This window comes from Loxodonta africana, chromosome X (assembly GCF_030014295.1).
Source record: "Loxodonta africana isolate mLoxAfr1 chromosome X, mLoxAfr1.hap2, whole genome shotgun sequence".
Classification (NCBI taxonomy): Eukaryota; Metazoa; Chordata; class Mammalia; order Proboscidea; family Elephantidae; genus Loxodonta; species Loxodonta africana.
Window position 1 is genome coordinate 170943600 of NC_087369.1, and position 14086 is coordinate 170957685.

General features: G+C 43.9%; 1 protein-coding gene across 10 annotated transcripts in view; it reads left to right on the forward strand.

Annotated features, from left to right (window-relative positions):
* Positions 1–14086, forward strand: part of AFF2 (ALF transcription elongation factor 2) — a 584792-nt gene that overhangs the window by 443461 nt on the left and 127245 nt on the right. For all 10 annotated transcript variants that reach the window (XM_064277676.1, XM_064277679.1, XM_064277677.1 and 7 more), the window contains one exon: positions 693–789. In XM_064277676.1, coding sequence (XP_064133746.1) covers positions 693–789 — 97 coding nt within the window. The remainder of the gene's footprint in view (positions 1–692; positions 790–14086) is intronic.

Genomic DNA, 14086 nt, shown 5'->3' on the forward strand with positions numbered 1-14086 from the left:
GAAAGTGCCAGTTCATCACCAAGATTCAGACCACTCGTATTTCTCAGTTACCTTGGCTTAGGAGACAAAGACTTCTTATCCGTATCACGGGCTTACATCTCTTGGATCAAATTTTACGTGAAGAGATAGGTCATATATCAAAGGTTAATGACTGTCCATTTCTCACCCAGATATTTTGTGGCCACTGAGCTGCAGCAGAGGGCACTGAAAGGCAGTGGCCATTCACTGAGCCTGTTGCCTGTCACCCAGAGAGCCCCAGCAGACTCTGACAACAGCCTCTAGAGCTAGGGGTGGACTCATGCCCTTGTTCTTTCATGGGAGGCTCAGAGCATTTTGTCCTGGAGAGATCCAATGCCACATCGCACCTACGTGGTGATTGATCAGTACATTTACTGCACTTTCAGTAGTAAAAATATATAGACTCCAGGTATCTCTCGAGACACTGAAATAGTCCTTTTTTCCCCCCCTTGATTTAAGGGAAAGTGGAGGAGAAAGATGTGTGTGGAGCACGACATAAATACAAGAGCTCAAATATCTAATTAGCTGAAAGAATCTTGGTTCCCTCTGCAGCTTTGACAGAATTGTAGCTGTCAGATTGTAGCTCCAATATTTTATCCTCGTTCCAAGATGGATCTGAGGAGGATTTAGAAAAGACACTTTCTAACTCAAATGGCACTCTGATTCTTTTGTAGGATGCTCGAGGACGACCTGAAGCTGAGCAGTGATGAAGATGACCTTGAACCTGTGAAGACCTTGACCACTCAGTGCACTGCCACTGAGCTCTACCAGGTGGGAAGGGCTTAGGGTCTGGTTTGGGGCCTAATGGGAGGGAGTGAGAGGAGCTGGAATGGTTTTGACATCTACGAGCCTGCCCCACTGCTTCATCTCCAGGCTTCAGAAAGGGGGAAAAGCAGCAAGGATAGGCATAGTGTTCTGGAACAGGTTGAATCCGCTCACATTTTCTTTAAAGCTACAGTAGAGAGATTCTGAGCTATTTAAAACTGCTTTCACCTCTCCCTCCCCTCCCTACTTCCCACACACAAATATTAGTGGCCAATAAACAAGAGAAATTGGCTTTCCTTCTCATGAACTAAGTATCATCTTGAGTGAGGCGTAAACTTCCTTTCATGACTCAAATGTGAGGCTTAGAGCCCCAAATCATGGATTCAGGTGTAAATGTACCTGCTGCATTCACCTTTCCCAGATGCACCCCTTTAGGACCCAGCTGGGAACCAATAACCCAGCATCTTCCAGCTTACAAGAGCATTCAGGCAAAAGGCATTTGGCAAAAACTTGTTGCTGCCTCCCCCTTCTTTCCATTCTGCGTTACAAACATTTACAGTCCTTAGCACCAAAGAAAATGACAGGAACGTGTGTTTTCAGCATTTCTGATGAGACTGGAGTTCTCGATTTGAAAAGGCCAAGTAGCATTTACTAACCGTGAGGATAGCCGTGGAGTGTAGTGATGTCAATGACACGTGTGCATTTTCTTCGGGAGAGAGACCTGGCTCATATGGTGAGCTCGCAACTTCCAAACAAAGAGAAGGGATTGTTATGGATAGAATCATTATGGATTGAATTGTGTCCCCCCAAATGAATATTGAAGTCCTGGCCTCTGTACTTTTGGATGTGATTCTACTTGGAAATAAGGGTTTTCTTTTGTTCTGTTGATGAGGTCATACTAGTGTAGGGTGGGTCCTAAACCTAATCACCTCTGAGTTATAAAAAGACCTGAATAGACACAGACACACACAGAGGAATACAGATACCATGTGAAGACAGACATACACGGATGGCAGATGTATCTAAAAGCCCAGGAATGCCAAGGATTGCTGGCAGCTAGTAGAAGGTGAAATAGACAAGGAAAGACCTCCCCCCTACAGCCACACCCTGATTTCGACTTCTAGGAAGGACCTCCCCCTACAGCCAGCTCCTGAACTGTGATAAAATAAAGGCCTGTTCTTTAAAGCCACCCCCTCGTGGTATTTGTGTTACAGCAGCACTAAGAAACTAAGACAACGGTTACCCCTCTTTTTTAAGCCAATACCTGATCAAGTTCTTCCTCCAGTGAAATCTGCAAAGTCCCCAAACTGAAAAGAGGCTGCTTTCAGGGACATTCCTATACTGGTATTTCAAGAAAGACTGCAAATAACAGGATTCCACACTCACTCAATATTTTGTGAGATGCCTGCAAAGAAAAGCTTAAGAAAAACACTCAAGGCGCACCTCCTCCATTCTCATCTACAACTGTTTACCACACTACAATTCCTACCACTTGGTGTGGTTTTAAAATCCATTCCACCTCCAATTTTGTGGCCAAAACTTTCCTCTCCTTTATGTACCCTGATTTTTTTTACTTGCGTGTTTAATGTTATGTAAATATTGCACCTCTGCAACTTTGACGCTTTATCAAGAACAAGCACAGGGTGCCTGTGGAGTATGGTATGCTGGCCTAAGCCAATTCACAACTGCTTCACAGGGGCTTGCTGAATTTACTGAATGCAAGCAGCCCCCCTCTTACTTGAGTCATAGGCTTTATATCAAATGTAAAATGCACACTTAATTTCCAAGGGCTCTAACATTCCTGCTATCTGCATTTAGTACACCAATGACAAGACCATCTTATTTGTAAAAAAAAAAAAAAAGAAAGAAAGAAAATCCTAGATCATTATTTGACAGATGCAGCATTGCTTTTTAATGGAAATGTTTAAAGCAGTGATCAACAATAAGTAAAACCATGGATTTCCTCTCAATTGATTCCAATGAGTACAATCTGTTTGTTAGCTTATGCACTTGTCATTTTCTCTGTTTACCTTAAAAAGTGGCACTGAGTCTGCCGGGCCCAATCACCTGGATTTTAGGATGTATATGATGACTGTATGTAAGTGCTGAGGCTCTCGGAGAATCAGGGTTGGTGAGTTGGCACCTATCTACTGGCCTTAGACCAGTCATGACTTTCTCAACAGGGCTTAAGTTCTCACACTTTGAAGAAAAGGTTGGGGTAGGGGGTAAGATAAGGCAAGCAAAGCCCCTGGGTGGTGCAAAATTTAACATGCTCAGCTGCTAACCAAAAGGTTGGCAGTTCAGTCCATCCAGAGGCACCCGGAGGGAATGACCAGGCAATCTATTTCTGAAAGGTCAGCCATTGAAAACCCTGTGGAGCATAGTTCTACCCTGACACACATGGGGTCACCATGAGTCAGAATCGACTCGACGGCTACTGGTATAAGGTAAGGCAAACTGGCTCCAAATATAATATGGTTCTATTCCCTCAGCTTCTAACTGGGACTGTTATTGTTGTTGTAGTGTGCCATCGAATCAATTCTGACTCATGGCGACCCTATAGGACAAATTAGAACTGCCCCATAAGGTTTCCTAGGCTGTAATCTTTACGGAAGGACCCTTGGTGGTGCAGTGGTTAAGAGCTTGGCTGCTAACCTAAAGGTCAGCAGTTTGAACCCACCAGCTGCACCGTGGGAAAAAGATGTGGCAGTCTGCTTCCGTAAAGATTACAGGCTTGGAAACTCTATGGGGCAGTTCTACTCTGGCCCATAGGATCTCTATGAGTCAGAATCAACTCAGCTGCAATGGGTTTGGTTTTGGATTTTTACTCTTTATGAACAGATTACCAGGTCTTTTCTCCTGTGGAGCCGCTGGTGGGTTTGAACTACCGACCTTTCTGTTAGCAGCTGAGCACTTAACCATTGTGCCACAAGGGCTCCTTGGAACAGTCATACCTCCAGCTTATTCCCCTTAGCTGGGCCTGGGAATTGGGAAGTTGGCACAAGGTTATAAACATCTGCAGATGCACCCTCCTTATAGAGTTTGAGTACTAGTTCAAAGCCTGGAAAGCTAAAGACCAGAAGAGAGTGCTTTCGCATATAGGAAGCAGCAGTAGCAGCAATGTTTAGTAAGCTCTGGCTTTATGAGGCCTAACATTCTTTTTCAAAGATGTCTGGTTAGAATCATTTTCTTTTATCTCTAAGACCAAAAACCTACTGTCGTTGGGTCGATTCCCACTTACAGTGACCCTATAGGACAGAGTGGAACTGCCCCATAGGGTTTCCAAGGCTGCAATCTTTATGGAAGCAGGCTGCCACATCATTTTCCCATGGAGCGGCTGGTGGGTTTAAACCACCAACCTTTGTGTTAGCAGCTGAGCGCTTAACCACTGTACCACTACGGCTCTTTTTATTTATCTCCAGTTGTGGTGAAATTCATATAATATAAAATTCTCCCTTTCAACCGTTTTAAAGTGAACAATTCAGTGGCATTTAGCACCTTCACAAAGATGTACAACGATCACCTCTGTCTAGTTCCGGAACTTCTCATCACCTCAAAAGGTAGCTACAGACCCATTTAAGCAGTCACTTCCTAGACCTTGACAACTACTAATCTGCTTCTGTCTCTATGAATTTTCCCATTCTGGGTATTTCAAAAATATGGAATCAGAGAATATATGTGGTCTTCTACAACTGGCGTCTTACACTCAGCATCATGTTTTCAAGGTTCATCCATGTTGTAGCAAGTATCAGGACTTCATTTCTCTTTATTACCGAGTACCATTCCACTATGGATGTACCACATTGTAATAACTGCTTGGGGCCAGTGTCTGACCTCCTTCAACCCCACAAGGGGGAAGGAGATCCAAGATCAACAGGGCAAGGCTGATTCCCATGAGGTGGAGGCCACACAAGCCTCCTCTCTCCGCCATCTTTACTAATTCTGACACCAACCGTCCCTCCCGCAGCAATCTCTACTTCTCTGTTAGGTTTAGTACTTCACTGCAGTAAACCTAGTGGCCACACAGAATTCACAGACCATACTCACAATTAAGGGGTTTATTAGGGAAGTAACAGTTACAATTCAGGCTCAGAAACAGTCAGAATACAGCTCTTCCATCAGGACAGCCTCTTCCCAACCATGCTTGCAGGCATACCTCTCCCTGGCCCTAGGCCTCTCCCCAAAGGCATTCAGCTTTCTCCGTCTGTTGTCCAGGAAGCCCACTGCGCCGTCTCCTGCTGCCAGGTCTCTGCTGCCGGATCGCTCATGCAACCGCTTCTCACTGTCTTCAGGATTACAGCTTTCTCTCTCTCTCTCTCTCTCTCTCCCCTATTCTCTCTGTCAGTCCCTCCTGCTTCCAGGAGCTTCTCAGCACAGGGATCCTGGGTCCAAAGGACACGCTGTCCTCTCCTGGCTCTTCTTCCTTGGTGGCTGTAGGATCCTCCTCTCTGCTCTGGAATTGGCTCTCTTTTAAGGCAAAATTGACCAATACCCTTGATGGGCCACAATTACCCTATCACACAGTCCCACCCAGTCACCTGGGTGGGAGCTACAAGACCATGGCTAAAAAGGCCACACAAAAGTAATTAATTGCACCGCATACATGTTGTCTATCCATTCATCCATTGATGGACACTTGCGTTGTTTCCGTCTTTTGGCTATTACGAGTAATGTTGCAATGAACATTGGCGTACAAGGATTTGCTGGAGTCCCTGCTTTCAGCTCTTTCGGGTATGTACCTAGAAGCGGAACTGCTGGGTCATATGATAGTTCTATGTTTAGCCTATTAAAGAACTTCCAAAATCATTTTTTTAAGGTGAGATGACATAGTGCTGTGTAGATAATATGGTTCTATTCTCTCAGCTTCTACCTGAGCCAGCCGTTCCTCCAGCAACATCAGGAGGAGAATTACTGAGAGCTCCCATTTGTGGAGCCACTCTTGCTCTGTGTCAGGCTCTGTGTTATGCATTCTGTCTCATTTGAACCTCTCAGCAAACCTGTGAGGTAGGTTTAGGCCTCCCATGCCAGCAACAGAATTGTAGAATCTTTCTATTCGTGGCAGGGCAATTTGGGGAAAAACATACAAACAAATATATTGATCCCTTAAATGATGTGCCCAGGGAGCCAAACCACACTGTTGGTTTGAGCAAATGTTATGGTTAAAAACTTTCTTAGAACCCACCAGCTGCATTCATTCAGACATAACCTTGTTGCTGTTGTTCGGCCATCGAGTCAGTTCCAACTCAAAGAGACCCTGTGTACAACAGAACGAAATACTGCCCGGTTCTTGAGCCATCCTTACAATCATTGCTATGCTCGAGGGCATTGTTGCAGCCACCATATAAATCCATCTCCTTGAGGATTTTCCTCTTTCCCACTGACCCTCTACTTTACCAAGCATGATGGCCTTCTCCAGGGACTTGTCCCGCCTGATAACATGTCCAAAGTATGTCGTTCTGGTTGTATTTCTTCCAAGACAGATTTGTCCGTTCTTTTGGAGGTCCATAATATATTCAATATTCTTCACCAACACCACAATTCAAAGGCATCAGTTCTTCTTCAGTCTTCCTTATTCATTGTCCAGCTTTCACATGCCTATGATGCGATTGAAAATACCATGGCTTAGGTCAGGCACACCTTAGCCTTCAAGGTGACATCTTTGCTTTTCAGCACATTAAAGAGGTCTTTTGCAGCAGGTTTACCCAATGCAACACGTCTTTTGATTGCTTGACTGCTGCTTCCATGGGTGTTGATTGTGGATCCAAGTAGAATGAAATCCTTGACAACTTCAATCTTTTCTCCGTTTGTCATGATGTTGCTTATTGGTCCAGTTGTGAGGATTTTTGGTTTTTTTTTTTATGTTGAGGTATAATCCATACTGAAGGCTGTGGTCTTTGATCTTCATCAGTAAGTCCTTCAAGTCCTCTTCACTTTCAGCAAGCAAAGTTGTGTCATCTGCATAATACAGGTTGTTAATGAGTCTTCCTCCAATTCTGATGCCCTGTTCTTCTTCGTAGAGTCCAGCTTCTCGGATTATTTGCTCTGCATACAGATTGAATAGGTATGGTGAAAGGATACAACCCTGATGCACACCTTTCCTGACTTTAAACCAATCAGTATCCCCTTGTTCTGTCTGAACAACTGCCTCTTGATCCATGTACAGGTTCCTCATGAGCACAAGTAAGTGTTCTGGAATTCCCATTCTTCGCAGTGTTATCCATAATTTGCTATGATCCACACAGTCAAATGCCTTTGCATAGTCAATAAAACACAGGCAAACATCTTTCTTGTATTCTCTACTTTCAACCAGGATCCATGTGACATCAGCAATGATATCCCTGGTTCCATGTCATCTTCTGAATCCTGCCTGAATTTCTGGCAGTTCCCTGTCGGTATACTGCTGCAGCCAATTTTGAATGATCTTCAGCAAAATTTTGCTTGCACATGATATTAATGATATTGTTTGATAATTTCCACATTCTGCTGGATCAGCACTCTTGGGAATAGGCGGTAAATACGGATCTCTTCCAGTCAGTTGGCCAGGAAGCTGTCTTCCATATTTCTTAGCATAGATGAGTGAGCACCTCCAGCGCTGCATCTGTTTGTTGAAACATCCCAATTGATAGTCCATCAATTCCTGGAGCTTTGTTTTTCGCCAATGCCTTCAGGGAAGCTTGGACTACTTCCTTCAGTACCATCGGTTCCTGCTCACATGCTACCTCCTGAAAAGGTTGAACATCGACTAATTCTTTTTGGTATAATGACTCTGCGTATTCCTTCCATCTTCTTTTGATGCTTCCTGTGTCGTTTAATATTTTCCCCATGGAATCTTTTACTATTGCAACTGGACGCTTGAATTTTTTCTTCAGTTCTTTCAGCTTGAGAAACGCCAAGTGTGTTCTTCCCTTTTGGTTTTCCGTCTCCAGCTCTTTGCACATGTCATTATAATACTTTACTTTGTCTTCTCGAGTCACCCTTTGAAATCTTCTGTTCAGTTCTTTTACTTCATTTCTTCCTTTTGCTTTAGCTGCTTGACGCTCAAGAGCAAGTTTCAGAGTCTCCTCTGACATAAATCTTGGTCTTTTCTTTCTTTCCTGTCTTTTCAATGACCTCTTGCTTTCTTCATGTATGTTGTCCTTGATGTCATTCCACAACTAGCCTGGTCTTCGGTCATTAGGGTTCAATGCGTCATAAACCTTAGTCCACTAAAAAAAGCCATCCACTTTCTAGAGACTTCCCCAAATCATCTCATCTATAATCATTGCACCCAGACTCACCAGAGGAAACGCAAATTGTCCAGGTTTAGTGAGTGTGCACAGAATCTTTTCGAAAAAGCTCCTAAGACCTTGTGCCCTGGTTTGGAACATCAAAAATCTCAAGAGGATACATTTCAAATGCATGTATGGAAATGAAATGCGGGATCAGGGTGTTGTTTGTATTCTAATTTGACATTTCAGCCTCAAGTCTCTTATAAATCAGAACAGCCTTGCCTTTCCCCAGCCCACCACCACCACCTTCCACGGAAGAATTAGCCATGCTGACCAGGCCTGTAGATTAGGAGCACAAACATCAGCAGAGCAATTAGGATAGGATGTGTTGAAATGCTAAGCATTATTCCTTCAGATGGGGAAATGCAGCGTGAGGCCGGAAGGGGAGAATTATAACGTACAAACTAGAGACACCAAATGGTCAACCATGGGGGCTCAGTGTTATAAGAAAACATTTTTATCAAAAGATTTTACCTTCTAATCACTCTTGAAATCAGAGCTACACAATCACATATGCACACTGTTTCAATGAAGACAGGGTACTAATTGGACCCTGGACATGTTTGTTCAAAGTCTGTGGATTCTCTCTCTATCCCCCACTGCATTTTGCTTTCTCGGTTGGAACTGTTGAGGGAGCAGGCAGATCTAAATTGGATTCTGAGATGGAACAGCAGGTGAGAGCACAGGTGTGTAGTTGGACAGGCATGGGTTTGAACTTGAGCTCTGCCACTTGCAAGCTGGATGACCTTGGGCAAAAGACTAAAGTGGCAACACTAGCACCAACCTCATTGGGTTGCACTGAGGATTCAATGATTAAGTGAATGATTACAGGAAAAAGCACTTGAGACTATGCTTAGCATATACTAACTGCTCATCACTTTGAGAGATCATTATCATCTTGTCATTAGCTGCCAACACATGGCAACCCCTTGCACAAGAAAACAAAATTCTGTTTGGTCCTGTGCCATCCTCATGATTGGTTGTAGGTCGGACCATTGTGATCCACATGGTTTTCATAAGGTGGTACTTAATTTTTTGTGCAATCTGTACTTTCTTCCACAGTGCCACAGGGTGGGTTTGAACCACTAAACTTTAGGTTAGTAGCTGATTGCAAAACACTTGTACTGCCCACGAACCATAGGATTTTCAAAGGTTGATTTTCAGAAGTAGATCACCAGGCCTTTCTTTCTTGTCTGTCTTAGTCTGGAAGGTCTACTAAAACCTGTCCACCATGGGTGACTCTATTGGTATTTGAAATACCAGTGGCATAGCTTCCGGCATCATAGCAACATGCAACTGACAGACAGGTTGTGGGTTGCACATGAGATGCATTGGCAGAAAATCAAACCCGGGTCTACCACTGAGTCAGCATTGCCCAATACTAATAATAGTAGTGCTCACTCATCTAATAGAAGTGCTCACACATCTATGCAAAGAAACTTGGCAGACAGCTACCTGGCCAACCGACTGGAAGAGATCCGTATTTATGCCTACTCCCAAGAAAGGTGATCCAACTGAATGTGGAAATTGTCAAACAATATCATTAATATCACATGCAAGCAAAATTTTGCTGAAGATCATTCAAAAGCGGCTGCAGCAGTGAATCAACAGGGAACTGCAAGAAATGCAAGTCAGATTCAGAAGAGAATGTGGAACCAGAAGTATGATTGGTGATGTCAGGTGGATCCTGGCTGAAGGTAGAGAATACCAGAAAGATGTTTACCTGTGTTTTATTGACTATGCAACGGCATTCGACTATGTGGATCACAACAAATTATGAAAAACATTGCCAAGAACGGGACTTGCAAAACACTTAACTGTGCTCATGAGGAACATGTACATAGATCAAGAGGCAGTTGTTCGGACAGAACAAGGGGATACTGATTGTTTTAAAGCCAGGAAAGGTGTGCATCAGGGTTGTATCCTTTCACCATACCTATTCAACCTGTATGCTGAGCAAATAATACAAGAAGCTGGACTATATGAAGAAGAACGGGGCATCAGGATTAGAGGAAGACTCATTAACAGCCTGTATTATGCAGATGACACAACCTTGCTTGCTGAAAGTGAAGAGGACTTGAAGCACTTACTGATGAAGATCAAAGACCACAGCCTTCGGTATGGATTACACCTCAACATAAAGAAAACAAAAATCCTCACAACTGGACCAATAGGCCACATCACTGTAAACAGAGAAAAGATTGAAGTTGTTAAGGATTCCATTTTCCTTGGATCCACAATCAATGCCCATGGAAATAGCAGTCAAGAAATCAAAAGACGCATTGCATTGGGCAAACCTGCTGCAAAAGACCTCATTAAGGTATTGAAAAGCAAAGATGTCACCTTGAAGACTAAGGTGCGCTTGACCCAAGCCTTGGTATATTTAGTCTCCTTACATGCATACAAAGCGTGGACAATGAATAAGAAAGAGTGAACAAGAATTGACACCTTTGAATTGTGGTGTTGGTGAAGAATATTGGATATACCATAGACTGCCGAAAGAACAAAAAAATCTGTCTTGGAAGAAGTATAGCCAGAATACACCTTAGAAGCAAGGATGATGAGACTATGTCTCACATGCTTTGGACATGTTACCTGGAGAGCTCAGTCCCTGGAGAAGGACATCATGCTTGCTAAAGTAGAGGGTCAGCAGAAAGGAGTAAGACCCTCAACGAGATGGATTGACACAATGGCTGCAACAAGGGGCTCAAGCATAACGGCCATTGTAAGGATGGCGCAGGACCGGGTAGTGTTTAGTTCTGTTGTGTGTAGGGTCGCTATGAGTTGGAACTGACTCGACAGCACCTAACAACATCAACAATAATAATTTAAAAAGCCTCATGTTCTTTGAGATACTAGATGCTGGATGGTTTCCCTTTTCTTGTAAGGAATGAGATGCTAAGGAGAGCTGAGAAAAATAGCCAGTTTGTGGCAAACCTAACGCAGAGGTCTGCCTTCTGGTCCTCACGTTGATTAGCTGTGTGTGCCTGGCCATCAGGAAGTGTCAATGTAGTCATTAAAAGCATGACTTTTGAAACCAAAGAGCCTGCCTGGGCTTGAATCCCACCTCTGTCACACACTAGCTATGCAACATTGGGCCAGTCACTCAACATCTCTAAGTTTCAAGTCTAGTCTCTCACCAATGAACTAGGATAAACCAGTTTTCCCTAACTTGTAGCAGTGTTGTGAGGATCAAATAGTGTACAAGAAAATGCTTTGAAAACTATAAGCACCACAAAAATAGATGGTTGTTCTTCCTTGTGGCACTTTTACATATTAGCTGGAGGCCTCCTCTTTTGGGCACGTAGGTAAATAGGTGACATTTGGCCTTGGCATCTATTAGACATCTGCTAGGAACTAGAATCAGTATCCTAACTGGCCCCTCAAGGCATCCATTGGATATGAACAAGCTTTCCTCCCTTCAGAACCCTGGCAACTTTTAAACCAGGGGTCCCAGGAAGAAACTCTGTATTGCCAACGGCTCTGCACCAAGTCCTCCAGGAAAATGTCATCAATTGCATGTCTGTCAGAGTCTTTCTTTAAAGGATGGATATAGGTGGAGAATTGGGCCATGTCTTTTGATTGCAGTTCTTACCTTTTCTGATCTCTCCCCCTGCCCTGTAGTGCCCTGTGGAAAGGTGTAAACGATCTGCTGGGGCTCTGCCTTCACCTTGGTTCTCTCTCAGGAGCTCCCACTGAGTGGGGCAGAAATAACCATCGTCGCTGACGTTGGACGCTGTAATGCTCCGTAACGGTGTTTGCATTGGGTGCGGCGCTTGTGCTTACCCCTCTGCCGTGCCACCAGTTGCTGTGGAGTCCGTTCTGACTCATGGTGGTCTCCTGTGTGTCAGAATAAAACTGGGCTCCATGGTGTTCTCAATGGCTAGGATTTTTTGGAAGTAGATCACCAGGCCTTTCTTCCAAGGTGCCTCTGTGTGGGCTTGAACCTCCATCGTTTCCATTAGCAGCCCAATGCATTGACCTTTTGCACCACCCAGGGACTCCTACATTCTCCAATAAAACCAGTTAGTGTCGATTCTGACTCATGGCAGCCCCCTGTGTATCGGAGTAGAACTGTGTGCCACCGGATTTCCAATGGCCATGTTCTTTTGGAAGTACATCACCAGGCCTTTCTTCTACGTGCACGTCTGGATGGGCTCAAACCTCAAACCTTTCTGTTAACAGCCTAGCCCTTTAACTACTTGCTGCGCCCAGGGGCTCCATTTTGTACTGAGCATGTGCCTAAACACATGTGTTCTGATATGTTCCTCTTTTTTTAAGTTGGATGTCACCAACATGGTTGGGATTTGGGGGCTACATGATGTTAGTTACCCAGTTGACTGCATTTGTACTTTTCAGCTGCCACGTTTGGTGTAGAGCCCAACCCTGGCCTTCCACACTCATCACTTATTGAATTGCCATTTTTAAGCCAGTCGCCTGGCAGGCGGTGGTGCTGTAATGGGTTCGCTGGGGTTTGGTAGGAAGCAGCGTGGTCCACTTGGACAGGCATCTCGACAGTGAGTATGGGTTGTGTTCTCTGCATGCCCCACCTCATAGCATGAAGCGCTTTGGTTTTCCTCTCGGTCAAATTTTTCTTCTTAATGTTTCTCAGGATTAACGGCACCCCTGAAAATGAGGGGTTAAACCTGGAATCAATTTTCATTTACAGCTGAGAAGCAGTTATTGATGCTGTGCTTACAGTTCAATAAAAGATCTAAAGATATAGACCTTGTGCCTCTCTTTCAATATAAGCAGCCTAATCAGTCTCAAATGTTTTTTTAACAAAGAAATTGTATTGACAGGTTTATTAAAATCGCCGTCTTTAAAGTTTTAAGTTATCCACCATTTGACCTATTCCAAAGGCTTCTAGAATGTGTAGTGGCCAAACTCCAGGGTTCCCTCCCACACAGATTCATAGAGCCAGGTAAACATCAGCTTCATGTTTCATCGAATGATACCATGGTGTTTGATTTACAGAGAACAGAGCGTGCTGGCTGTTAGCCTCCTGTGGTAGGGTGGCCTGCAATGCCAGGGTGAGGAATCAGGATTTGATTCTGATCTGACCGTGGCGCTCTCATGCCTCAGTAATCTCAGATTGGCATTAGAAGCAGTAGGCTTTAGAAGCGGAAAGGCCATCAAAGCAATAGATTTTGTTCCAAATTGCCTTGAGGGTCTTTTAATATTAATACCATCTTGTTATTAATGTGACTTAGACTGAAACCTTAGACCACTTAATTCCGCCTAGTGAGAAGTTCGGAAATGGGCAATATGACTGGCAGTGTTTAATTGGTAACCAGGTGCAGCTAAAGAAGTCTAGATAAAGCGTGCAATGGTTTGTTGGTGCTTTAAAGGCAGCACAGAACAATTCAAATTGCTTTGAGCACAAAGGCATGGTAATAAGTCGTGGCTTGGTCCGTGATTGTAAGTAGCTCCAGCGTACCCAAATTTTATTCAACCCGATCTTCTTCCTTTTTCTGCCTAAGAAATGCTTTGGTACCCTTTGAAAGGTGTACTTAATCCAAAGCACATTACCGGAGATGTGTGGATGTTTTCAACCAGAGGCGTGTCGGTGCTAGTAGCAGAGCTACACCTTGAGCATACAAACATTTTCAGGAAAAAAACCATCTTCTTTGCTCTTCCCCAGCACTTCAGAATTTTGTTATGGTCAGCAGATCTCTAATTCCCTCTCACACAAAGCAGCTTGCATTTAAACCCGGGTCTGGATTTGGATTTTTTTACTTGATCCAATTTGGGGGGTTTGGTTTTGGCTTTTGTGTTTTGTTCTTGTTGGGCAGACAGGCTGGCTAGCCTGTGATCTGATAACTGCACGTGAAATGAATTCCTTGGTAGCAGTAAATCGGAACATTCTGGCAGCTTTGGGATGGGCTCCTTCCACCTGTGATACACGTTGAACTTTCACGAAAGCGTAGTAGCCCAGTGAAATTAAAGCCTGCTCTTCTGTTGAAAGTTTGTTAATGAAAAAGATGCAAGAAATGTTACTCCCGCTACCAGCTGGCTCTTTTGAAGTTGTTCTA